This window comes from Lissotriton vulgaris, chromosome 1_2, assembly GCF_964263255.1.
Source record: "Lissotriton vulgaris chromosome 1_2, aLisVul1.2, whole genome shotgun sequence".
In the NCBI taxonomy this organism is placed as follows: Eukaryota; Metazoa; Chordata; class Amphibia; order Caudata; family Salamandridae; genus Lissotriton; species Lissotriton vulgaris.
Window position 1 is genome coordinate 12,159,397 of NC_141686.1, and position 26,098 is coordinate 12,185,494.

A 26,098-nucleotide genomic window follows, 5' to 3' on the forward strand; every position below is an offset into this window, starting at 1 on the left:
TGGGTTGTACATGACCATCATCCTGAACCCACTCCCTCAACCAACCTGGAACTAGTTTGGTACCCGGTAAACAACCACGCATGTACTGAAAAGGAATCCTCTGTGTCACACTATGGGGTGTGGTGTGATACGCTATCACCATATTGGTAACTATTGCTCCCACATCTTCCTGGTTGGTAACTGCCAATTGTATAGTACCCTTGACCCTCTCTGCATAACCATTTCCCTGGGGATTATATAATGAGGTGCGAAAGGTCCAATCCTACATTGTTTCAAAAACTTTTGTCATTTCATGCAAAGTTAACTGGGTTCAATTTTCTGTCACCAACACCAGCGGGACACCGTCTTCCTGAAAAAACTAAAATAGTCCTTCTAGTGGTAATGTCTTTTAACTTCTTCACTGCGGCACAAATTCCGCCGCAGTGCTGAACATTCCGATCGCGGGTGTGGTCATGAAGGCTCCCGGCCGTCATCAGCACACAACCACCGTGAGTCATGACGGCCGGGAGCCGTCATGAGCATCGAAGAGGTTAAAAAATTGAAAAGAAACCCCTTTGAATATAAATCCACCACAATGACAGCGAATCTTACACCTCCTGACAATTCCACCATCGGACCAATAAAATCCAAGCAAAAGGTATGCCAGTGCTTACCAGGGTCTTCAATGTGCCCCTCCCCACCCTCAACCTCTTCTCACTCTTCTTGCAACTATAACAACACTCTACCCACCTCTTCACTTAATCATCAAGACCTGGCCACCAAAATTCACTCTTGAGCCTTTTGCTAGTCAAGCATTGTCTCAAATGACCCTCATGTGTTAAGTCAAACAACTTGCGCCTTAACCCTACAGGAGGAATAAAACGATCCCCTCCATGATGACACTGGGACCACACACCGATAACTCATCCAAGACCTTAAAAAATGGCCGCACAGACTGGGATAAAGTGCTCTTGCTTGCCGTTCCACGTCCAATCAAGCAAAACACCTCTTTGAGAACATTATCCAGGTTAATTTCATCTTCCCATTGAGTCATGGTCAAAGCACCAAAACCACGAACCACAGCATTTTGCACAGAGGCCACCACCCCTCCGCCTGAAAATTCATGACTGCCTCACCATCCACAGTTTCCCATGGCAAAGACAACATGCACAAGCAGTCCGCCTGGACATTCCTCCAACCCTGCACAAACTCTACAGTGTAAGAATATTCCTGCTGCTTTGCTGTCAACCTGGCTGATCCCTTACCTGCTCCACCTGATGACAAGATCTTAATCAAAGGGTTGTGATCAGTACGCATGATGAAAGACAAACCCCACAAATACAGCTGATAATACTCAGATCCCCAAGCAGCAGCTAGCGCTTCAAGTTCTATAACTGAGGAATTCCTTTCAGCTTGAGTGAGCGTGCATGAGGCAGACGCAACTGTGTTTTCTTTCCTTCCATGAAACTGGGAGAGTAACACACCCAAACCTGTGGCACTGGCATCAACAGGGAGTATACATGTCAACTTGTTATCAAATAACACCAAAATCCCTGCATAACAAAAAACAGTTTTGATGTTTTCAAAACACACTTGCTGCTCTCTTCCCCACACAAACTTCTCTCCCTTTCTCAACAGCCTTCTTGAAACTTCCGTCTTGTCTGCAAAATTGTCTACAAATTTAGCATAGTATTCAACTAGTCCTAAAAAGGACTGTAGCTGATCCTTTTCGATGTGCAGGTGCTCTTCTTATAGCATCCAACAGAGATCTCTGGGGTCTGACTCAACCATTAGATATGGCATAACCTAAGTATTCTACCTACACACTCAAGAATACACATTTTTCTTTATTCAAGGTAAGACCAAACTCAAACTTTTTCAACACGATTCTCAATGTTGTGTTATGTCTTTCCACAGTCTCCCCATCTCCAAAATGTCTTCCTGAAAGTAGACTAAATTCCACACCCCCTCAAAAACCTTGGCCATCATACGTTGAAACACACTCACAGCCGATGCCAATCCAAATGGCATGTAAGTGAATTAAAATGTACCCTCAGTTGTAATTAATGCCGTCAAGGCATTAGAATCATCATGTAGTCTGATCTGATGATAGGCCTTCCTCAAATCCAATTTTGAGAAGTACCTACCATCCTTCACCATGGAGAACAATAAACTGATGTTAAATAAAGACATCAGTCACAATCCCCTGGTTGAGGGATATGAGAGCCACACAGAAACTCAAATGGCCATCAAACTTTTGAGTGATAATGACCGGAGAAACCCATGGTGAGACCTCCACTAGCTCAATGATACCTTCCTTGAACATATCATCCAACAAGGTCTTAACCCCGTCCCTCACAGCAAGTGGCACCCTCTGAAGTTTATGGTGCACAGGTTCAGCACCATCCTTAAGTAAAATCCCTTTAAACATTCATGAGACTTCCCAAACACACCCTTAGGACTGTCAAGCACATCATCCAGCAGGGTATCTTCAACTACCATGATTTGGTGAAGTGCTCTAGGATTGATCATAATATTCAAATCAAACTGATGCACCCATCCTAGAATCGGAATCGACACATACTCTTTACCTCTTGTGCACCCCTTGCCTTATTGAATATTACCCTCCATGTACCCAATTACATCAATGGGTTCACCTTGGTACCCTACAGGGTTGATGTCTTTGGAAATCAATTCGACATTTGGAAATGCGCACTAAACATTTTCTGAGGTATGATGGTATACATTGAAACAGAATCAACCGTCAATTAAACCTTTCACACACACAGAAAACACTGCCACCAGTCTATGAATCCTTTATTTATCCCCTGCTTGCTCTTTCACAGTGAAGTCATCAACAAGGACTCGGTCTCTACAGTTGTCATTGCACAGTTCGTGCACAATGCCTACCCTTGATTTACTTTCCTTAACCCCCCCCCCCCCCCCCCCCCATGTTGGATCCTTTACACTCTGTGCCCACATCTCCTGCATTCTTTACTAATAGCAAAACACCTCTTGGAATCGGAGGAATACTACATGCTGCCACACCATGTGCACTCCTTCTCTTTACCTTTAACAAAAGACACAGTTGCCCCCTTTCCTTCTCTTTTTTTTCAACACAAACATCACCCTCTCCATTTGGGTTGTCATCTTTTACACTGACAACGTCATTCTTTTTTTTTAATTATGTTCTTTCATACACTTTTGCGATTCCTCAACACCTTTAGCCATTTCTATAGCATTTTTAAGTGCCTGATCATTTGCTGCCCACAGCCTCTCCTGAATTATTTTATTCTTACACTGGTCAATGAGTTGATCACAGATCAGTTCATCAGTTACTGCACCAAAACGGCATTTAATCGAAAGTTCCCCGAGTCTCGCTACAAACTCATCAATAGATTCATGTTCAATCTGAGGTTGCGTATAGAATCTATAGCGCACCATAACCAAATTGAGTTCTTTTGCAAACCTATTCTCAAGGCACTTGATTGCCTCTTCGTGGACATCAGCAATAGGCTGCCCATTAGGAACGAACGCTGGTGGCAAATATTTGAAAACTCTTTGCCCGTCATAAACAAAGGCACTCAACAATAATGCTTTCTTTCCTATCGGTGCTAAATTCTGTCCAGCCAATGGTATAATATAATTCTCTAACATCTCCACCCAGTCCTCCCACAATTTTATTGAGGGATCTGATTGAGAAAGAAAAGTCAGCGTAATGATAATATTAAGGGCAGCCATATTTCTAATAAAACAGCATAGAACTCAAAAACAACATGAACAACAATAATGAAGATAAACAAGCACTGTAAAGTTACATCACTTCAGAAACCATATACCTGCAATATGAACACCCTTATATGCAAGATCTGTTTGTCTCTCATCTCACAGAAACCAAAAAGTATCTTTGGTGTGCACATCACAATGCAGTGTGCAGATCACAGTGAACAAAACCTGCACAGAAACTACCATTTTCACTAGTTAGCAGCTCACAGAACCTTTTGTATGCCGATAACCAGTCACTGGTATCCCCACTATGAGAAGTTTACAGAAAAGGTAACGTTCACTCCTTTCAACACATAGAATGGTGTGCTGATCTCCGGTACAGTAGCACTCCCCCTTTAGTCAGAAGACAACGTATACTCCTCACCACAGGTACCGCACCACTCTCACCACCGTCCAAGGAACAACGATGCACCCCTCCTCTGTTCCACAGTACTCTCACCATCGGCATCGGGCAAATGCAAGATGGCCGCCACGAGCAACGTAATGCTAGCACTCCAGCTGCATAGCGTTCCAGTGATTCTCCTCCCAGCATGCACTGCCTTGCCAAAGTGTGGAGCTGCTGATGTCACCCAAAGTGGAATGTACTGTTCCAGTTGCGCGGATGAGCTCAAAAAGAACGTCTAACAGTGAACCCAAACTCATTCAGAGATCGGCTTACTTTATAGTTTTCCCAAGCAAATTCCACTAATGTCGACTTCAGGCAACAATTCCAAAATACCAATGTGCAACAAGAAGTTGAGATGGTCACTGAATCAGCGCAGCCAAAAATCCATACAAAACCACCCAGGATGTGTCTTTTTCCGTCGTCCTTCATCAACTTCAGGTCGTTGCCAAAATGTTGTGATGGAAAGCTGTGACTACACACCATAGTACTTGTTCAAAAGCGTAGTTTTAATGGAGACGCAATCTGGCATCAGTCCATACCAAGATGACAGGCACAACTGACATTCTTGGAATCCCTTCCAGCTCACAATCTCCTCTCAGAACACATGTAAATGCACTGACATCATAACAAATGTCATCACCGCTTCCTCTCTGCATCAGGTGGGAGGCCCCATCGACTAGTCCTCTGTGTAGTTATTTATAATGTGGGCAAACTAATGGGTCCCAGGGGGAAGTGGCACGAGCCGTTGTCCCCCTGGAAAATTTCACGCGGTGGAACAGTCCACGTGACGCGATTGGCCGGGCGTGTGGAAAGGGAGGGCTGAGTTTGGTGGCGCGCAAGGCGGGAGGGGCTGTCATCGTGAGGAGGAGAGGAGTGGCGCAGCTTCGTTTGGCCCACCCAACCTTCCCAATTGATACATGTCATGTTTGTATTGTTTTTTCGTTTAAAAAAAAAAATGTCAAGTTGGGACAGTCTTCCATGTCTCTTGTTCCTTTTTAGGCGTTCTTTGGGGATAGGATGGTCTAGAGCGGACTTATCCTTTCCCTCTGGGGGTGGGGGGAGGGTAGGTGGAAAATGGCAAAAGGGTAACATTTGAAGAGAAAAACATTGGTTTGGAATTTTACAGTTTGAGGATTTTGCAAATGATGAATTGTTGGGGAATTGGTGTTTTAAGTCAGTATGGGGATTGTGTTGGGGTATTATTCAAAGTTTTTATCTATATAATAATAAATGGAAAAGTTGCAGATTTCTGTTTTTGACTGTCCTAAAATAAAAGTGACCTTTTATGCTAATCAAGAGGTATGTGTGGAGTGTTCTTATTGCGCGAAGGGTTCAGGGAACGCTGGTCTTTAAGGCCTTTCAGAAACAGAATGTTCAGTCTTAGGGTTTTACAGGCATTTTTAAAACGAATATTGAAGTGGACTTGTTGGTGCATGTAAAGAGACAGAGATCTGATTCACAAACAGTAGTAGTAAATATCCTTTCCAGGCTTTGTTTTGAAGGAAAGACTAGAAAACTACGCAACATAGATGCCAGCGGTTCAATGTGACATTAAGCACATCACTACTAAAGGGAATCGGTTTTGTAGAGGATATATTCTGAAAGTATTAAGCAAACAAAAAGTCCACCTCCCAGGTTTTTAGCTCTTTGAGATGTTAATAAGGCCCTTGCGATTTCTAATGAAATCCAAAAAGGATTATTTAACTCTAAAACAATGATGACCGAAATAGAAAATGTTACTGCAGCCATATCACCCAAGATTACTGGGCCTATTAGAAAAGGTAGTGTAGCACTGAAAGACAAAATATTTGCAATCAGAATCCATATCAAAGAAACATATATAATTGCCTGCAGATTGCATTGATATTTATTTACTGCCTTGGCAGTAAAGTTTATGCTCAGTGACAGTATGGTTGTTCATCTTCTTGAAAAATAATTTAAAAATAAGCTTAAGAAATATAACCTCACAGGTGAACAGTAATATACAGTAATTAATGTCCACCGTTCAAAGACTGAAAGTAAGGGATTTTAAACAAGGTATGTTACCAAAGATAAAGGCCATTTCCATGACGTTATTTGTTACATAGAAATGTATGCTGGCTGACAATTCTGATATCACTTTTATGGCTGCTCTGCTCTGAATGCGGGTTCACAATGTAAAATCGCTGAACCAGCTAATAGAGTTTTCACACACCACATACTGCAAAGGAAGACAAACTAACTCTAGCAAATCACAACACATATACGATACGTACATGCAATGACAATAACACAGTTAGGAACGCTCATTTTAGGAATGCATTGAGAGGTAATAAAGTATGTGACTGTGCAATGTTTGAAAAAACAAAAATAAAATCTTTATTCAGTTCTGAAAACACCAGCAATAACGGCTAGCTTGAAATTGGGTGGTTTCACAGTAGCACTGAATAGAATATGCAGCCAATTCAAAGTTCCAATCACAATGCAGCGAGTGGAGAACTCTACGTTAAATGAGTGAATAGAAAAAGCTGGAATATGTGACGCATAATGGGTGAGTGGTTGTGGTTGTGTTTTAAAAGGAGTCCATAATGGCACGCGCTTTAGGTTCTGCATTCGAGTTCGATCTGACAATTTCCACCTGTGAAATATCGTCCACCATATTGCTACAAAGGTAGGGACATTTCCACCCTGGATTCACTTCTGGATTTAGCACTTCCTCTGGCTGGATTACTCCCAAGGGAATTGTAACACTGCACTGAATGCTTCTGCTGGGGTCAATTTTTACTCAGTTGCACTACATCCTCTATGTTCCTACAGGACTCCACTGGCAATTTGCTTTTGTTAGAAATAGGGGTCTCTAGTTGACAGTGGTTTGCACCCTGTCCAAATAGGGACCCTTCGTTCTAGTCAGAGAAGGGACTTACCCACTCAAGATAACCCATGCTCACCCCCTTGATAGCTTGGCACAAGCAGTCAGGCCTATCTCAGAGGAAATGTGTAAAGCATTTGTACAAAACACACAGTAACACAGTCTAAACACTACAAAGTAAAGTATCTATATCTAAACCAAACAAGACCAAAACAACAAATATTCAACATACGCAACCCAAAATAGGACTTTTAGCAATTCTGTTCATAGGAAACTATGGATGTGTCAAAGTTCACACGGCAAACCAGCTGCAGAGAAGGGAAGCATAGAAAACACAGCAATAATTCGATACCAGAGCCCGCAGGGAGGCAATTCGGCAGGTCTGCTGCACACAGGAGCAGTGTTGTGCCAAAGGGGGAAGCGAGGCTTCGATTCCAAGACGGTTCTGGTCTGCCGTTGCAGAGTCGGGAAAACTAGCCGCACAGGTGCGGTGCGATGCATGGTAGATGCACTGATTTGGAAGCTATGGTTAGTGAGCTTAACACTAAGAATCTCAGGATTCAGTTCACCTCCTCTATTGATTCCAAGATGATCTCTTATCTTGATGTTTCTATAGAATTGAACGGGTCGCAGATCAACACCAAGGTTTTCAAGAAAAGTACAGACAGGAACAACGTTTTGTTGTACCAGAGTTTTCACCCTTGGTCCCTTAAACGTCACCTTCCGTACTCTGTTAACCAGGATCAGACGTATCACTTCTGACCCTGCTCTAAGCTTACAAACGATACAGGAACACAAGAAACAGTTTATTGCCAGGGGATACCCTTGTGAGATTGTGGATCAAGCTGAAATAATGCACTGCAAGTAGCTATAAATAACTTACTTAAGAAAAAGACCCAACAGCAAACCACACCTAGAGAAGTGTTTGTTTCCACCTTCTCATCCCAGTCGCATTTGATCAAAAAGATTGTGTTAAAACGTTGGGAACTGCTCCAAACTGAATCTGACTTTCAAGTTTTATTGTCAACCCTCCACTGTTTGCGTATAAGCGGTCACGAAATCTGAAAGAAATATTGACATCTCCGTTACCTACCATCGTGACCTCACACAAAGGCATGATTAAGTGCCAATATTGTTCTCATTGCAATAATGTGTTAACTGGGCAATCGATGACCCACCCAAGATCTGGCAGAAACATTAAGTTGAATTTCTCTACTAACTGCAATAGCACTCATGTCATTTATGTGATTAAATGCCCTTGCGGCTTATACTATGTTGGCAAAACCAAGAGGGCTTTAAGAATTCGTATCACAGAGCATAAAAGCAAGATATTCACTAAAACGTTAAGCTCCTCTTTGGCTAAACATTGGTTAGATCATCAGCACATCATCGAACAACTCAGATTTAATGCAATTGAAGTCATAGAACCACTACGTGGTCGTGACTTCTCGATTGCTTCTACAGCATGAAACAGATTGGATTTGGATTCTGGAGACTATTCACCCGAAAGGGTTAAATGATAAGTTTGAATTGTCGTGCTTTTTGTGAATATAATCTTTGTAGCACTCCCTCAATGTTGATGTACAGGCTTTGTTCTCCTTAATGTTTTTATTCTGATGTATTTAGTTTTGTATAGGCAGGGTTTTTATCACTTTTGTTTAGGTAGGTTGTAAAGCTTTTTTTGCTCACCCATTGAGTATTGTGGTATTATTGTATTGAATTTTGTTCCCAGTGTTCTGGTTGCATTGTTTGACTTTATCTTCATATTTTGTGTTAATCAGCATGATTTCTGGTTCTTTTCTGCTTCTTGTTTACTGTTTCTGCATGATATCGAGTGTTCTTATATTCTTTTCTCTAAACGGTAGTCCTTCTTCTACTTTGTTGGCTGTCTTGCTCTTCTCTTCAACGAGCATTCACCGGGTTCACCTCTTTGGGATAGTTCTGTTTATATCGCTACGAGTACGTTTGTTATACACGCACGCGGTTTTTAATCACGGAAAGCTCAGACCGGGTTCAGTGTCTTTGCCTGCAACTCCGGCTGTGATACACTCGTTGGATGCACTATTCTGTGCTTTGGTAAGATTCATTCCCTGGTTTAGTTCAACTATTGACGATTATACTTGTAGCGTGTTGAACTTACTTTAGTTCTCACTTTCTTCCCTTAGATTTTAAAACCTCCTTGTGTCTATTCGCAGTTGGCACTAGAGGTAATTGCATGTATTTCATTCTTCTACAGACATGGTGGGTACTTTTAGACTGATTCTGGTTATTCACCATGTTTTCATTTGTTTTACAGTTGGCACAGCACTTGTGCCGGTAGCCATTATCGCGTTGTGAATTTGGCATACAATTGAGGTATTTCTTCTTTTGTTTATTTGATTATTCTTACACTTCATGTTGGGCATTTTCTTCAACACTCCGAGTTTACGTTGTTTTCTTTGACGTTCAGCTCATGTTCATGTTGTTTCCTGCTCTTTTATTAGCATGTCTATAACGCGGATTCCGAGCGTTGTCGCTTGTCTGCATGAGCTCTATCAAAGTTTAAGATGATGCATTTATCTTTGTGTAGGATTTCTGCTTTTCATTGTAATTATCGATGTTTTAGATTACCCTGATGAAGGGCAGAGTTGCGCCCGAAATGCATTGGGACAAGGAAAACTTTTTTGTCATCTGAATTGAGTTGCTGAGTCAAGCATCACTGCGTTTCTTTTGAAGAAATTCTGCTATGGACTGACTAAAAAGCAGATTCTGACTTCGGATAATTTTCTTTGTTGCTGTTCTTGGATGTATTTTCGACACTTTTTGGAGAAGGGTAAATAACTCATTGATTACATGTTCTAAGATTGGTACCATAACATAGTTTAAGTATTGCTCTATACTAAATGTACACTTTAGATTAAGGGACATTTCAGTAGTGCACTTTGAGTTCCTGTATACTTATCCGGGCTGCGAATTGTCCACTTTCTAAAAGTGGCATTTTCAAACACACAATTTGAAAACTACCAAGAGATTCTGAGCTCAGGGAGCTCAAACTTCAAATCTCGATCTCTTCCCCTTTGAAAGTTACACTTGTAAGAAAGTTACATTTGTAAGATATTACAAGGCAGCTCCAATGATATCCTGTGGGGGAGACAGGCCTTGCAATAGTGAAAATCAAATTGACAGTATTTCGCTATCAGGACATGTAAAACACACCAGCACATGTCTTATCTTTTACATATACATCACCCTGCCCATGGCGGTACCTTGAGCCTACCTTAGGGGTGCAAAACAGGTACGAAAAGGTAAAGTTAGGGCCTGGCAAGTGGGTGCACTTGCCAGGTCGACATGGCAATTTAAAACTGCCCTCACAGACACCGCAATAGCAGGCCTGAGACAAGTTTACAGGGCTACTCATGTGGGTGGCATAACCAATGTGGTAGGCCAACTAGTAGCATTTGATTTACAGGCTCTGGGCACACACAAAGCATTTTATTAGGGACTTCGCAGTAAATCAAATATGCCAATCATGGATAACCAATCGGAATCACTATTTACACAGGGGGCACTTGCACTTAAGCGCTGACCTGCTGTGGTAAAATGTCCAGAGAATCTAAACCAGCAAAAAAGAAGTCCAGCATAAAGTAAAAAAATACAGGAGGTAGAGGCAAAAAGATGGCGAAACCACGAGAAGGATGCCAGATCGAACATGTGTCCCATTCCGCTGAAAGTAGGGAGAACTACCCAACCTCCTGGGAGTTCTCATCACTAAGGTGGTAGAATATGGACAGGCGTGTTCTGAAACTGGGCGTGTTTCCACCAGAAAGTCCATTCCATGTAGGGAGATTGACCACCTCAACAGTTTTGGTTTCTCACTCCTCTTCTGCATCAACCATTTGAGAGGCTTGTGGTCTGCTTGAACCCGGAAGTGAGTGCCAAAAAAGTAGGATCTTAGCTTCTTCAAACCCCAAACCACAGCAAAAGCTTCTCTCTCATTTGCGCTCCACCTCTGTTCCCCGGGAAGTAACCTCTTGCTAATGAAGGCTACAAGTTGGTCTAGGCCCTCTTTATTTAGCTGTGAGAGCACCACCCCCCCCCACCATGCTCTGAAGCATCTGTCTGCACAAAGCATTCTTGGGAGAAGTCAGGTGCCTTGAGCATGGGCACCATGCACAGGGCGGCCTTTAGGGCATCAAAAACGGTCTGGCAAGCATCAGTCCAGATCACCTTCCTGGGAAACTTTCTAGAAGTTAGATCAGTCAAGGGAGCAAAAATGGTGCCATACCCCTTGCAGTGGTAAAGTGACCAGAGTACCTAAACCAGCAAAAACAAAGTCCAGCATTCAGTCACAAAATACAGGCGGTAGTGGCAAAAATATAGAGGAAACCAGGCCAAGGACACCCGGTCTAACAGCTCCCTAACCTCCAAAATGCTGAGCTGGTTGAGACGGCATGGTGGGGACAGGTAATATCTACAAAAAGAAAGACAAAGCTACTTGTGCCCAGATAGCGACAATTTATATCTCCCGTGATGGGAGTCATTTACCAGTGGTATAATATACTTCTCTAGAATTCAAGGTCCAAATAGTTCCATCTATAACCTAACACGCACAACAAAGTGGCCAGGAAACTATAAGCAGTGTGCCTTTTTTCCTCAAGCTTGTCTTGCCTCACAGTGTTATAAAATGGTAATTTCAGATCTCCTGTCTGTTAAATGGGTCACAGAAATTAGCATTCACAGTAGATTTTCAAATCTTGGATAAATTGCCCTAAATTTGGTCACAGCATTAAAAACTGAGAATGCCCAAACCCTATCTTAAACAACTACAGTGGATATGGATGGAGATCAAGATAACAAAGTCCTATACACAAAGCACAAGGCATTCTAATGGGATGGGCACGATATGTAGCACTTCAGCTAAAATAACTTAGCACCTTGTCAATTTATCAACCAGAGTTCAATTGGAAAAATGTGGAAACTGGTCCCTCAGAGTTAAGGATCCCAGACCATTGAATGCACAATACCGACCAGCCTGCTCTTCAGAAAGCTCTTAAATATGAAACTGTTAAGTGAAGCCTTTTCAAATCAGAAATATAGGACAGTGGTTGAATAAAACCAAAATAGAAGGATCACACCATTCCTTGGCAGTAACCTCCTAAAGGGCCAGACTATACGGACGGTTTATTTTCATGAACTATTAATACTATTAATACACATCTTTATTTTCATATATCTGCCGATCCAACATCTAGGCCCATATTGCTAAGTATCCAAGTGCTCTGACTTGCCCGCAAGATATGAAACAAATAAATGATTTGTTTTGGAACTAAGATGCTTTGTAAGAAAAAAAAGTGCCCCAAGAAAAGAAGCAATTATTCAGAAGGACTAGTTCTCTAACTTTAGCAAGTACTATCCCGTTGACTAATGTGCATGTTTAGTGCTGTTTGTCAAGCCAAAGCCACTAAATAATATGCTGCCTTTACTAACAATTGTATTCCAAGAAGGTGTTCAGTATCAATTTACTGTTGTTGATGGAGGCGTTCAGTATTTCTCCTAACTACCTCTCTATATCAATTTCAACCTGATCAACAAACCTGAATCTTCGTCATTGATGTAATTTTTACCACAATTATACTACCGCCTACCGTTACAAACTGATCACCAAACACAAAATCACTGCTACTCAACACTTCACCGACTGCAATAGCTGATTACACTAGAAATCGGTCACACAATTTAGCATCAAATATTCTGGATATAAACTTCCCCCCCACTTTTGTTGAAAATGATTTTTACCCTCGTTATAACAGTCCCCCAAAGTATTAAAGTTGTTGTTAAAAAGAATCCCAAGCACACCTCTTTACCAAACACCACTTTGCTACAGATTAATTTATGTATTCTTTTGTGCCAGAAATCTTAACAATTTACATTATTTCTCATAGTAGTTCTACAAAGATAGTTATAAGCGTTTCTAGGGTCCTTTCTTTTTATGGCCTTTCTTCACAGCGAAGCTGTCGCCAGGCAATGCCAGTCCGGGCCTGTGTGAGAGTCACTGGAAGAGGCTTTTGGTTCGGTCACCTGTTATGACCCACAAGTACGTTTTGGTTCGGCAGAAGTTGTGTGTGTCCACAAAGAAGTACTTGCTCTCGACACAGCTATAATAAGTCTGCTTAACTAGACAGCTGCCGGAACTTAAACTTTCAGGGGCACACGCACGACATTGTAATGCAATAAAAGCGTCATGGATAACTAGAAAGTTTATGGGTTTTTTTCTTTGGAGCAGCACAGATGGGAGGAACGCAGTTTTTAACCTACATGGATTTTTAGGTCTGGCTTGACAATGCATATGTCACCTGACTTTTTAACCTAAACCAATAATCTACAGTTCTTTGATTGCACACATATACATATCCATCCCCATGTTATCAACTTGAAACCCTCTACATTACCATTCAACACCCTTTTCAGCCAGACCTATTGGCATTGTGCATGCTTGTTTTATTTTCAGCCAATTAGTGACTGATACAGCACCTATCCAAACAGCTGGGAGATGATCTCTTGCAATAACTGTTGAGATGAGTGGAAATTTCGTAAGTCCTACCATTCTGCATAGGTTTCCAGTGACGCATCTGAATATTTACCAGGGGCCACATGTTCCTAGAATTCATGACAAATGCTATTGTTTTATTGTAAGCGACCAGAGCAAATGGCAGAAATGTTGGTCTCCATCCTTACAACTTGGAGTGAGTGCTCCCGAAACACTATAAAGATTCTAAATATGCACTGATCAATACACAAGAATTTTCAGGGACTCCTTAACCATATGTTACCAGGACTATCCATGTTACTATTACCTGTTGCATACATGAAAAATCTAAATGCAAAGCCTCCTTTTTATTATTTAACTGACATTTTGTAATCCTGTTTTCTCACTCCTAATTAAGGAAAGTCTGGTGCAAACACCCAGGAGATTTGCTCTATGATCTGGACTAATTCACACTAACTTTCACCTTCTAAGAACATTTGTTTGCGAATATGCTATGGGGAAGCTTTTACCTCTTTGGCCTTTGGCACTGATCTGCATCTGCCCCCAAATCGAACACTAAAAGAGATCCATAAGTGCCTGAAACTTAATAAGTATTCCTGTGAGGACTCTGGCTTCTTCCATAGGGGAAGCTGTAGCCTAGTCTGGTTTTCGTTCAGACAAATGTGCTTATGGAGGCCAAGATACACTTGCAAAATACTGCCTTCTCCATGTACAAGCAGCCAGCCTACATTTAGTATTTGTTTGCAGACAAAGTCACTTTTTAAACATTCAATCTTTGCAAAACTCCAACAGACATAAGACTGGCAGTCCACCTGAAACGATATGGTCAATAATTATATATTGAACACTCTTTACATCAGTGACTTAATCCTTTTTAGGGAGTATTGTTTGTGTAAGTCTTGTATGCTGCATCACCTAAAACGCAACCTCTATGATCACAAAATGTGAGTCTTATAAAAGCAACTGTAATTGTCAAGGTTTGTTTTAGGAGGATCAAAAGGGCAAGATAATTGTAACTACAGGGTTCTTTAGTTTGCTTTAGTTAACCCTACTAAAGTTCAGTTTGTGTCCTACTAAGGGAAATAAGCTAGAAGGGATGAAATCACTGTTGAATCTGATGGCTGTGCTTCATTGTATCACGTTTCTTCAATGATTAGTAGTTACTCTTTGCTGTAGTGTATCTGTTTTGAACCCTTATGGGACTGAGGAATTCCCATGGCCTTTCTTGGGCCTGCACGATCTGTATTGGCCTCATGTACTGAATCAGTGAGCTTCAGTTACATCTGTCTTTAAACCTGAGCAGTATAAAATTTGATTTACTTAGTTTTATTGGTAGCCCTGCATACTGATGTTAAATGTGCTATCTTGGTGAATATTGTGTATTATTTGTACAGATACACTGAATCAGAGAGGCTCGGTCGGCTTCTTCGCTGTAAGCTTAATTACAGCTTTATTACAGAACAATGAATATGTTTACCAACAAGCAGCTCTCGAAATATAATTGTATCTCATGTTCAATCAAGAAACTTTGTGAAACAGACACACACACATAATAAATTGACGATTAGGGATATTCCAGTATGCATCATAGCTATATGAACAATCCTCTTCCTCTAGTTTCTTTGTGCGCTCTGCATTGAAGCCCTCATCCTTTATGCTACACTTCTCCAACCCTGTGTTCTTGACAACAGATTTGCAAATCCCTATCATACCCTGAAATCAAAATAGGAATCAGCAGAAAGTCAACAGTTTACTTAAAGTATTTCATAGAGACCGCATTGGGGTCGGTACATACAACGACGACAAAATAAACTTGAACTTGACAGTAATATCAACAAGTTCTCATTTTATCTGTAAACTTTCACTGGTCCCCCGTGTCAACCTCAGTAAGATGAGATAGCAAGAGCTCCACCTTGCAATTCTAAAAGTTTCTATAACCCCGGTTTCCAATAACAGGGTAACACTGAACTTTTACAAAAATACATTTATATCAAAATGGGCAAGATAGTGAGTGTATCAAGCTACATTCCAAGATTTAAAAAAATCACTATTGCACTCACTAAAATTGCAAATGCTTCCTTTTAATAATTCCAGACGCCAAAAATAGGGTTCACACGTCACACATGCAATCAATACCATCTTTCCCATAATGCACTATTATGCATAAATCATCCTTCAGTTCAAGGCGGAATGAATGATATTCGAATTGTTACTTCGTTTTCGACTATGCGCGCCCTCACAAAAAAGTATCAAGGAAAGCAAGGACCTTCCTCAGTCCTTTGCTAGCAAACTTCCAGTCCTACCATAGTCCAAACTATCAATCAGATCAACAGTGGGAGAATCGCTTTTTGAGGTTTTAGCCACTTTTGGTAGAGTATAACCTTTGGCACACGTTTTTATGCCTTTTAAGATCAGATCCCATAGATGTTTTGCATTAAAATCCGTTTAATTAGTTTGAAGGCGTCGCAACCGCCACTTTTTTTTTAAAGTTCTTGCTGTTCACAAGAAAACACATTACAAAGTTTGCAAAATTAGAGCCCCTGGAATTAATTATCTACGGTGATCTACAGTGTAGGAAGCTCAATACTCAGGATCTCTTTACAGAAACAGAGTTACATTACCTTGGAAATAACCCGGCAGTATAAAGGACCAATGGATCAACATCACTTAGAATGGACTTTAAAGTAGTATGAGCAGCAGCACCCGGAGACAAACTATTACCAACTTTCGAACCTGGACACATTTTTCAGCCTTTTCGTTGCCTTTCTGCTCATTATGGTCTGGCTTGACAGTGGATTTGTTGCTAGACTATTATGGCCACATCACTAGAGAAGGGCTTTACCTCCGCCCACATGTAGGGAGCCAGGAGTACATGTTTTCATTGGGCAGAAGTTGTGCCCTTCCACAAAAAAGTGCTTGCCTTCCACCCAGCTGTGATCATTTTGTTTATGCATCCAGCTGTATGAGCTTGAACTCTCAGGGGCACAAACATAACATTGTAATGCGACTAAAGTGCCTTAGATAACTGGATAATTACCAATACATTACTGATATAATATATGATTGATAATGGGCCTGGCTAATTTTACATTTTAAATATGCACCACTGTCACATGTCTCTATCACTGATGTTGAGACAGCACCAAGCACATTTGTTTTACCCACACCCACTGCGCAATTGGATTCTGGTTTTTATATTTGTTGTTGTAAATAAATGACCATTTGGTTGGCAATATTATTGATAATTGTATTTTCAGGGGTCCACTGTTGGGAATGGCCATTTGATTGGCCAGGCATCAATGAATTGGGCTAGCTAAGACAAGGAAAAGAGCATATGTATTTTTGCTGAAGGTTGGGCAGCCAGCATCAGGAGCAACAATTTATGGAGCAAGAAGACTGTTAGAACTGTCAGCTTTATGGTTGACTTCCCCCCAACTTTATCCCTGCTTGCCTCCTGTTTTTGCGTATTTTTTTGTTGGCATTAGGACTCTGAGCACTTTACCACTGCTGAACAGTGCTAAAGTGCATGTGCTTCTCCCCTAAACGTGGAGACATTGGTACATACACAATTGGCATATTTAATTTACTTGCAAGTCCCTAGTAAAGTGGTACACTATATACCCAGGGCCTGTAAATTAAATGCTACTAGTGGGCCTGCAGCACTGATTCAAACCTTCAAACCTGTCTCAGGCCTACCATTACAAGGCTTGTGTGTGCAGTTTACTGCCTCTTCGGCTTGGCATTTAAATTCCCTTGCCAAGCCATAAACACCCCTTTTATTAAACATAAGTCACCCCTAAGGTAGGCCCAGGGTAGTCCATTGGGAAGGGTGCTGTTAAGTAAAAGGTAGGCCATGTACTTTTAGGTTTTGCATGTCCTGGTAGTGAGAACCACCCAAATTAGTTTTTCGCTACTGTGAGGCCTACTCAACTCATAGGTTAGGTTTTGAGGTCTGTGCTTGGAGGATTGTGATCAGTTTGAGAAGTAGCGCTTGTGAGGAAATTTAAATATGAAGGCCTTCACTGCTGCTTTTCCACTAATCAACAGCATATGGACCTTTTCCTGGAAAATTTGATCCGTTTAGTACAACAATCTAATTGTGACACCCCAACTTACAGAGTGAGGTCTCCAGTATTCACATGCCTACAGGGAACAACCTCCCATGATCATCCTGCCTTGAAAAAGCTCCAGGTCTGCGAGCCACAGTGGGCAAAACATTGGCTGCCGTTGACTGGAACAAAATCACGACAGAGAATACAACACAAGTCAGTGAAGAACGAACAAACACTACACTGCTGAAATCTTGGCTGTTGCTGACTGGAACAAAACCACAACAGAGAATACAACACATGTCAGTGAAGAAAGAACAAAAACTACACTGCTGAAACCTTGGCTGTTGCTCACTGGAACAAAACCACGAAAAATAATACAATACAAGTCAGTGAAGAACAAACAAAAACTACACTGCTGAAACCTTTGAAGAAATTGTTGTTTTTATGATACTGAACTGAATGTAATTGCGTGATTATACTTTTGAAATTACGGTGGGGGAGGGGTGGTGTGTGTATGTATGTGTGTGTAGCTTCATAGCACGACACGAAGTGAACCACAATATCCCAAACTGTAGGATGCAGCATGTGCTTTTTTTGATCTGCAACGCCAATATGTATGCTCGCTGTGTGAAACACTTTCGGCATACTCTTATGCCTCTGTACACTCTACACGATCACAGCTGCGCTGATTTCTTCATTAGCTACTTCTAGGCTCAGAAAAAATAAGTTGCGTGATTAATGCAAACAGGAGCAGGATTCTTCAATGCCTCGGTACACAAACGCACGCCCTTTTAATAACCCTGCATGTGACATTCCAACGTATAAATATATATTTTTTCTGTCGCGACAAATATCATGGAGGAGAGGCGGAGTCGCTTAAAATAAATTCTGCAATCCGTAAACAACTAGGAAGACGTGCGATGTACATTCCCATTCTAAAAAAAACGTTTACTCTTCCACGGCGAACGGTTGAGTTGCTGTGAAGAATTGTTGCTGTAAACACTATTACTCGTTATAAAAACATCCACTCGCGGTACTGCTGGAGTCAACAACTTGCTGTTTTTGCAGCAGCCCTCAGCGATCATGTAGTGTCAGATGTGCTTACAGAAAAGGGGAGAAAGTCCTCGCTCTGATTGTGTGCAGTGATTAAACATCTTTGTGCTCTGTCGAGAGTGGGGCACTCTGCCGCCCCTCCCCCTTCAAAAAATTGCATCAAAGCAATCAAAATGGTAATGTTCAGCATGAATGGGGTCCCATCCCCCACCGTGAAACTCTGCAGACTTTTCTCCGTGTTAGGAAGAAAAACGCCCCCCCTTCTTCACAAAATGGAAGCTTCCACTACCAAACTGAGAGTGCTGCTGACACATTCCCGTGGAAAGAAACTCGGGCGAGAAGCCCATTTGAAAGAGGGGGTGGAGGGAGGGGCTAAACTCTTTCGGAATAAAGTAGAAACCTGTTTGGTAGACAGAGGACGGATATATTTGGGGGCTACTAGAAGGATTTGGAGAGCACATAAAGCCGCTGTTCCAAGTTTAGTGCTGAAAGCTGCATTCCGAAGGAACGGTGATGGATGGAGTTCAGATGGGGGAGGAGCTCAAAGATTCGCCGAAGGGCTTTTTTATTTTTAAAACAACCTTCAGGAGGGTGTATAATGAAAGTTATCTGGTAAAGGAAGACGCTATCAGGGGTACGGGGCTCTGCGGGCTCGCCTTGAGGTGATGTATGGAAAGTGAGGAGGGCTGCTGCTCGAGTGCTGAAGGAGGCAGCAGCAGCAGCAGCCTTGGCTAAGCATTCAATGGCATCTGTTCATGGTGCTGAAAGCTAACAATCAGTTCACGTTAGGAGGAGCCGCGGCACACACACTCCACACTACTCCACACACACAACACACAACTGCCGCTCATGGCACTCTAACCAGGACGCAGCAAAGTTCACTCCCAAATGCAGATCTGCTTTTTAACAGGTTACAGAAAAGTGAAAGTGTGAGAGTGAAGTGCTGCCAGCTCGCCGGATCACAGCAAGGAAAGTGGTCGATAAATCATTATTTGCAATGGAAACCTGAAATGGCTACCCTGCATCTCCTGGTACCTCAGCTGTGGCTCCTAGATCTCCGCCAGGGAGGAGGGAAAAGTGAGCCAACCTTAGTAGAGCACTGCCACGCTCCTAAAACATGTCGACCGACTCAAAATGGACGCCTCGTTTTGTTTTACCTTTTAAGTATAGCTTATTTTTGTATTCCCCACTCGTCACATCCCACCCTCTTGACCTTCTCGCGCTCCCCCTTTCATAGAATCGTGTGCGGCTACAGGGATTTGGAAAGCAGACTAAAAATACGTTTTGACTAGAAATGTCTTCACTTTAGAAAAAAAAAGAAGAACAAAAAAAGTGCATAAAGCAACTGTATCAAAAACGATGCCGTTTCTTACTTGTTTCTCATTGAGGGCTGCTATCCGGCATTGCTTTTCATGGATTTCTTTTTTAAGGTCGCAGTTCTGCGAGGAAAAAAAAATGGAATTAAAAAGCAGCCAATGAAAGGCGAGCTCGGGTAGTGCATCAAGGAACGAAGAAATGCAATCTGATATTAAGTGATTTTAATAGAAATAAAGGACACGATCGTGTACTGCGCGGAATGTAGGCATAGATTTAGAAGGAGGAAAGCACAAAAGAACAGGCTGGAAATGAGAGATGCGTGGTGATAAAGTTTCCCAGCCCGTCCCAGCAGTACTGCGCTCTATGACAGCAGAGGCAAGCAGGGAAGGGGGAGGGAGATTCCTAAAGGGGAATTAAGTGACTTATTTTTACCTGTGGATCTTGCTTCATCTGTGCAAGCAGTTTCTAATAACAGAAAGGAAAAAGAAAAGAGACAGTAAAAAGGAAATAGTTAAGGAGTTTGCAGCGGAACGGGGGTAGGAACAAAGAGGCGAGTAAACAGTGCTCATAAATATGCAGGTCTCGTCCTGCTGTGCTCCAGCAGCACAGCAGCATCGCCGCAATGTTATACAACTCTCGAAATCCAAGCTCCCAACAAAAACACACGGAGGGAGATACATGCACAAGAGCCCCGAAAGTAGCGCAACAGCCACCAAAGTACTTTATTAGGTGCCTGAGAGCTCGTTTTCCGCAGATCAGCTGTTATTATTTATCGCTGGATGCGAAGGCGCTGCCCCCGGCGAGGGCTGGGGTTAGCCTGCCCCCTTCTGATTGTGCCCCCCCCCCCCTCCACCCTACCCACCCCGTGGGGCAGCTCCGTCCACATCCACGCAAAGCACACACACTCTTTCGTGGTTTCCTTTCTCCTTCTGGATTTACCTGGTGACTCTGGATTTCCACTTTTAGGGCTTCTTGTAAGCTGTGCAATTCCATGGCCCACGTTCAAATAAAAAAAAATATATAAAACTCCACTGATTGTCCCGCTCAGACTTTCCCAGGTACAGTTGAAGTTAGTTGCTCCTGTTGGCAGAAAAAACGCGACCATCCGTAAAATAAACAGAAAGAGGTGGAGAAAAAAAAATCTCCCAACAATAACAATCGGAAGAGCAACTCCTCCAGCCGCACAGCAAGTTGTTCGTCTCTTTGCTGAGAGACCGGGACTCATCACTCACTTTCCGCCGCGGCTCCAAAGTCCATCCAAAGGCCCACAGAGCGTCCAATCCGGCATGACGGGGGTCGATAACGTCTGCAATGGCCGCTAGCGGCAAGATCCGACCCAAGGAAGCCGTTAATTTTGACTAGTAACGACTTAGAAGTAGGGGGACTATATTTCTTCAGAGTGCGCGCCTTGATTTCACTTTGCCTCGGGAAAAGTTGTGCCTCGGCTGTCAATGCTAATTCGGAGAAAGACCCGGATGAAGGGAGGGGGGAGGATGGGAGGTGGAGAAGCAGAAAGGGGCCGTGGCGGCCGTTGCGCATGCGCGCTGTGCCCCTGTGGCCGGGACACGAAGAACAACAAAGTGATGGAGAAGAAGCGAAGGAAGTAGTCCCGGGCACAGGAAAGTGTGACTTAACAAGACTACGCCGTGCGCAGTCTTCGCGAGGCACTATATTGCAGACTTGACGGCCTTCGCTGCTCTCTGCAAGACATCTTTTCCAGAATAGCAATAGGTGGTCAGCCGAGCAGGCGCTGCTTTCAGACGCATACCTACGCCCCCGGTTTCCGCAGAACGAAGGGAACTGAGTCCGTGGTGGAAGGCCTTTACGGATCCCCTTTACATTTCCGTTCACTTAACTACTTTCAATTTCATGGCAACACGCAACAGCCTCTTCCATCCCTCTTACAATTTTAACTCTCTTTAAACACGCCCGATATAGGAAGTTTTTGCATCGATAACCGATAACCGCAGAATACAGCTTTTAGCTGACGTGCTATTTTACGTTATTTTATGCTGCCGTTGATTGAAATGTGTTGAAGCCGTAACAAGGGTACTCTCCAGGGCATGGGCGTCCGCAGAAATTTTTCCAGGGGAGGGGCAAAATGTTAACGTCATCACCATCCTCCGACATGATGTGTGCCAGGTGGGGCACATGAAACACTGGGGCGCAGAACTAGAATAGACTCAATTTAATGCCAGGAATCATGCAGGACATGTGACTGACCCTGCCACGGACCAACAAACACCACCTGTATGTAGGGAGTACTGCTTCAGTGCTGACAAGATGTGAATCAATGTATACTGGTGACCCAGTTGTTTCAATAAATATATATTTTTTTAAAAAAACCACCACCTGTAGGGAAAACGCTAAACTTTCTGACAAGTGCTTTATCTCTGTCTGCTAGGTGTGCAGACTTCTGGGTCCTCGATCCAACACCAATCAAGGCTGTCTTCGGCACGATTCGATTTTTATCAGAATACTTTAAAACAGCCTATGATTAAAGTACCAGATTAAATATAATGTATGCACAGTGTATGTTAGGGATTATTTGTAGCACACATATTTACCAATATTGGCTTCTTGGTCCTAGAATTCATGATAACTTTTATCCAAAGTTAAAGCACATCGTCAAAGTTAGTAATAAATAATGCAGCAATCACACACGCTAATGATTTGACAGTGGGTGGTCCCTTTACTAGAATTCCCCGGCATTGCTAAATTTTACACACATTCAATTAATTTGTACAAAATAAAATGTATAATAGGTCCAAATGTTGGCTATATTTTTTGAAAGAAACTTAGAGTCCCTCTACGTGTAGTCAATGTCAAACTGACATCGTGCGCACGTTTAGGGATACAATAATGGCCAGCTCCCTTATGCAGAAGCCCGGCACCGTAAATGTGTGGCACATGCGGCGCCCGCAGCTGCGCTACATCACAGGTCCAGGGGTGATGAGTCTTACACAGTGGTCGAAGTGGGGGAAAAAAAGTAGGGGAACAGTGGGCGGAGCATCGGAGGGCTGGAATAACCCAAGGATTGGATCTGTGGGTGGAGCCAGAGGTGTGGCTAGAATGCGCAGACATCCCAATTTTTAGTATTTGTTTGGCATTTCACTGCCCAGTTTAATCAACCAATGGATACACATAATTATTTAAGGTTATAATGAGTTATTGACATTAAAATATATTCACAAAGTGGGATATGCTTCTAATCACAGAATGTACCAAATACGATAAAATGTGGAAACACAAGCCATTTGTCTCGGAGCCATGGTGTTTCTGTCATCAGCACTTCACCCTTTTTCAACAACAGCAGTTCAAACATGAATGGCAAAATATCCTAGTTTGCAAATGTTTTCTCTAAAATTATGGCTCTGCCATATTTGCCTCATAATGCAAGATCTGACCATTTAAACTAATAAATTGTTTGTAGCTCAAACATATCACAAGTTAATATAAAATGTGACTTGTGTTGCTGCGGAGTGGATGGCTTATTGTAAAGGTTGACTGGTCACCTTTCTCACTGCTGCATTTGTATGTTACACTGGTACTTATAAGTAATAAGGCAAAATCTTTCCAGAGACTGTTAGCATTTGTACACACGTCAAAATAATAAAATATCTGAAAATATACTACATTACGCTGCTGCCTTTTTTTTTTTAATTCTTTTTTTTTAAGTTCATGGTGCATAAAGACAAAACAGTTAATTAATCACATGTGGGGAATAAAAACATCTGATACAAATAGATAATCACTCTAATATAAACAGTTAAAAACACATTACATGATGTGGGGGTAAAATACAGATGATCTTCCAATAAATAAGACAATACAGTACATATCAGGTTCATATTCTGTCCTCCAGCCATTTCTTGACCGGGGCCCAAAGGCCTCTGCACATCTCTCGTTTTTTAGCGCCTTTAAGATTATAGAGGCAGGACTTAATATTATATATACCTAAGAATCTAGAGATCCACATCTGATAAGATGGGGCTGTAACTTCCTTCCAACCGGCCAAAATCAGAATTCTGAGCACAGCAACCGACATAAAAACCAAAGCGGCCTCGTCCTCTGTCAAAACCAATTTAGAATCTGATCCAAATAACATCAGTGTTGGGGATAGATCGATCTTATGACCTAGCAGCCCCTCCCAAAATTTCATAACTGCAACCTTAACTGGGGCAGCCGCTCACATGTAAAAAACATATGTAGTAAATCTGCTTGCCCCTTATTACATCTCGGGCAGCAATCATCGTTTCTGACACCCCAAGCAAATAATTTAGCCGGTGTATGGTATAGATTAAAAACTGTTTTAAAATGCTGAGCCCGTAAATTCAAAGCCCGAAATTTCTTTTTATTTAAACACAATGCAAGGTCCAGATCCACATCCGGGTTTCCCAATTTAATTGCCCAGTCACTTTCTACTTTTCCTACATCATCCTGTATTCTAGAAACCAGAAGGTTATATACCACTTTAATCTTCCTGCATCCTCTTCCCAAGACCTCAACGCTAGGGAAATCTACAAGGGGCTTCAGTCTTGGCCTATAAGCCTGTAAGATGCGCAAGATCTGGCCAAAAATAAGCCACTGATTTACAGGAAGGCCATATCTGCTTTGCATATCCTCAAACCTGATTATCTTGTCTCCTACCATTAGGTCTCCGATAGTCTTAACCCCCAAACCCTTCCATAATTGTAGATTACTATCCTTTCTTAACTGAGGAAAGAGACTCAAATTTACCAGCAGAAGAGAAGGGTTAATTTTAGGGACATGAAAGAATTTTAAAATTGCTTTCCAGACCTGCCATGCCCAGAGCAGGGTTTTAAATCATGCCTTTTTATAGAACCTATATTCCAATTCCGACAGCAGGAGACCCAATGCTTTCCCCCCCAACAGCAGTTTGAAAATTGGAAGGGGTCCTGGCTGTCTAGGCTAACATTTCCTCTAATCGAGCCGGTGTCGCACTGGAGCAAAATAGACATCTGGATCAGGAGACAAGACCAATTGTACAGTCTCAGATTAGGAAGTGCCATCCCACCCCTTTCCCTCGGTAAGGACATGAGACTCGTCGATCGTCTAACCATGCCATAATGCCATATGAACCTGATAAAAACAGACTCGAGTTGTTTCAGAATAAATTTTCTCATCAATAAATAGGGGAATGGCTCTAAACAGGTACAGCACTCTGGGAAACATCAGCATTTTTAGCGCATTAACCCTCCCAACCAGAGAAAGATGTAGAACATTATCCTTTTCAGTTCTGCCTCTATAGATTTAATTAGGGGGGGTAGTTCTCTTCCACAATCTTACCCACTGAAGCATTAATCTTTACCCCTAAATATACTGCAGAATCGACATATCTTGTGTTGGATTTCGATATATTCTTAGAACAGATTATCTGTGTTTTAGATTCGTTTAAAAGGTATCCAGAGCCTTGACCAAAAACTTTGGCCATCTGTACCAACTCCGGAAGTGCCTGCTACGGATTCGTTGTAATAACCGCCAGATCATCGGCGTAAGCTAAAATCTTATTTATATGACCGTTAAAAATCACTGGGGAGATTCTAGGGCACTCTAATATTTTCTGAATAAGAGGGTCTATGTACAGAAAGAAAAGGATGGGGGAGCATGGACAGCCCTGGCGCGTCCCTCTACTTATCTTAAACTTATCTGACTTCTCCCCCATAACCGTGATTCTTGCCATTGGATCCATATACATAGCCTTAATAGCTCTGATGACATTCGGTCCGAAGCCTCTCCCTGCCAAAATACCCCAGAGGAAGCTCCACCCCACCCGGTCAAAAGCTTTCTCTGTGTCGAGCAGGATCATGGCCATCCCACCCCCCACAGCTTCCTGGGCGTCAAACAAGATTATAGCTCTACAAGTATGATCTGTAGTGCCGCGACCAGGAACAAAACCATGTTGCCACGGGGAGACGAGACCACCTATGATCCTGCCCAACCTCTTTGCCCACATCTTTGAGTAAAGTTTGGTATTAGCGTTTTTTAGGGATATTGGCCGGTATGACCCTGGTTTCTCAGCTGGTTTCCCTTTCTTGTGAAAGACTATAACATTAGTTTCTTTCCATGAGTCCGGAACTATCTCCGAATACAATATCCCATTGAATAAATCTACTAATAGAGGAACAATC

The 26,098-nt window shown here is 42.2% G+C and overlaps 1 protein-coding gene across 2 annotated transcripts in view; it reads right to left on the reverse strand.

Annotated features, from left to right (window-relative positions):
* The window catches only part of PHF21B (PHD finger protein 21B), a 391,290-nt gene extending 369,944 nt beyond the window's left edge, over nt 1-21,346 (reverse strand). For both annotated transcript variants that reach the window (XM_086952741.1, XM_086952740.1), the window contains exons 1-3: nt 20,886-21,346; nt 20,379-20,411; nt 20,003-20,068 (exon numbers count right to left, since the gene is read on the reverse strand). In XM_086952741.1, coding sequence (XP_086808867.1) covers nt 20,003-20,068; nt 20,379-20,411; nt 20,886-20,939 — 153 coding nt within the window. In that variant the 5' untranslated portion in view covers nt 20,940-21,346. The remainder of the gene's footprint in view (nt 1-20,002; nt 20,069-20,378; nt 20,412-20,885) is intronic.
* Nucleotides 21,347-26,098: the final 4,752 nt, after the last annotated feature.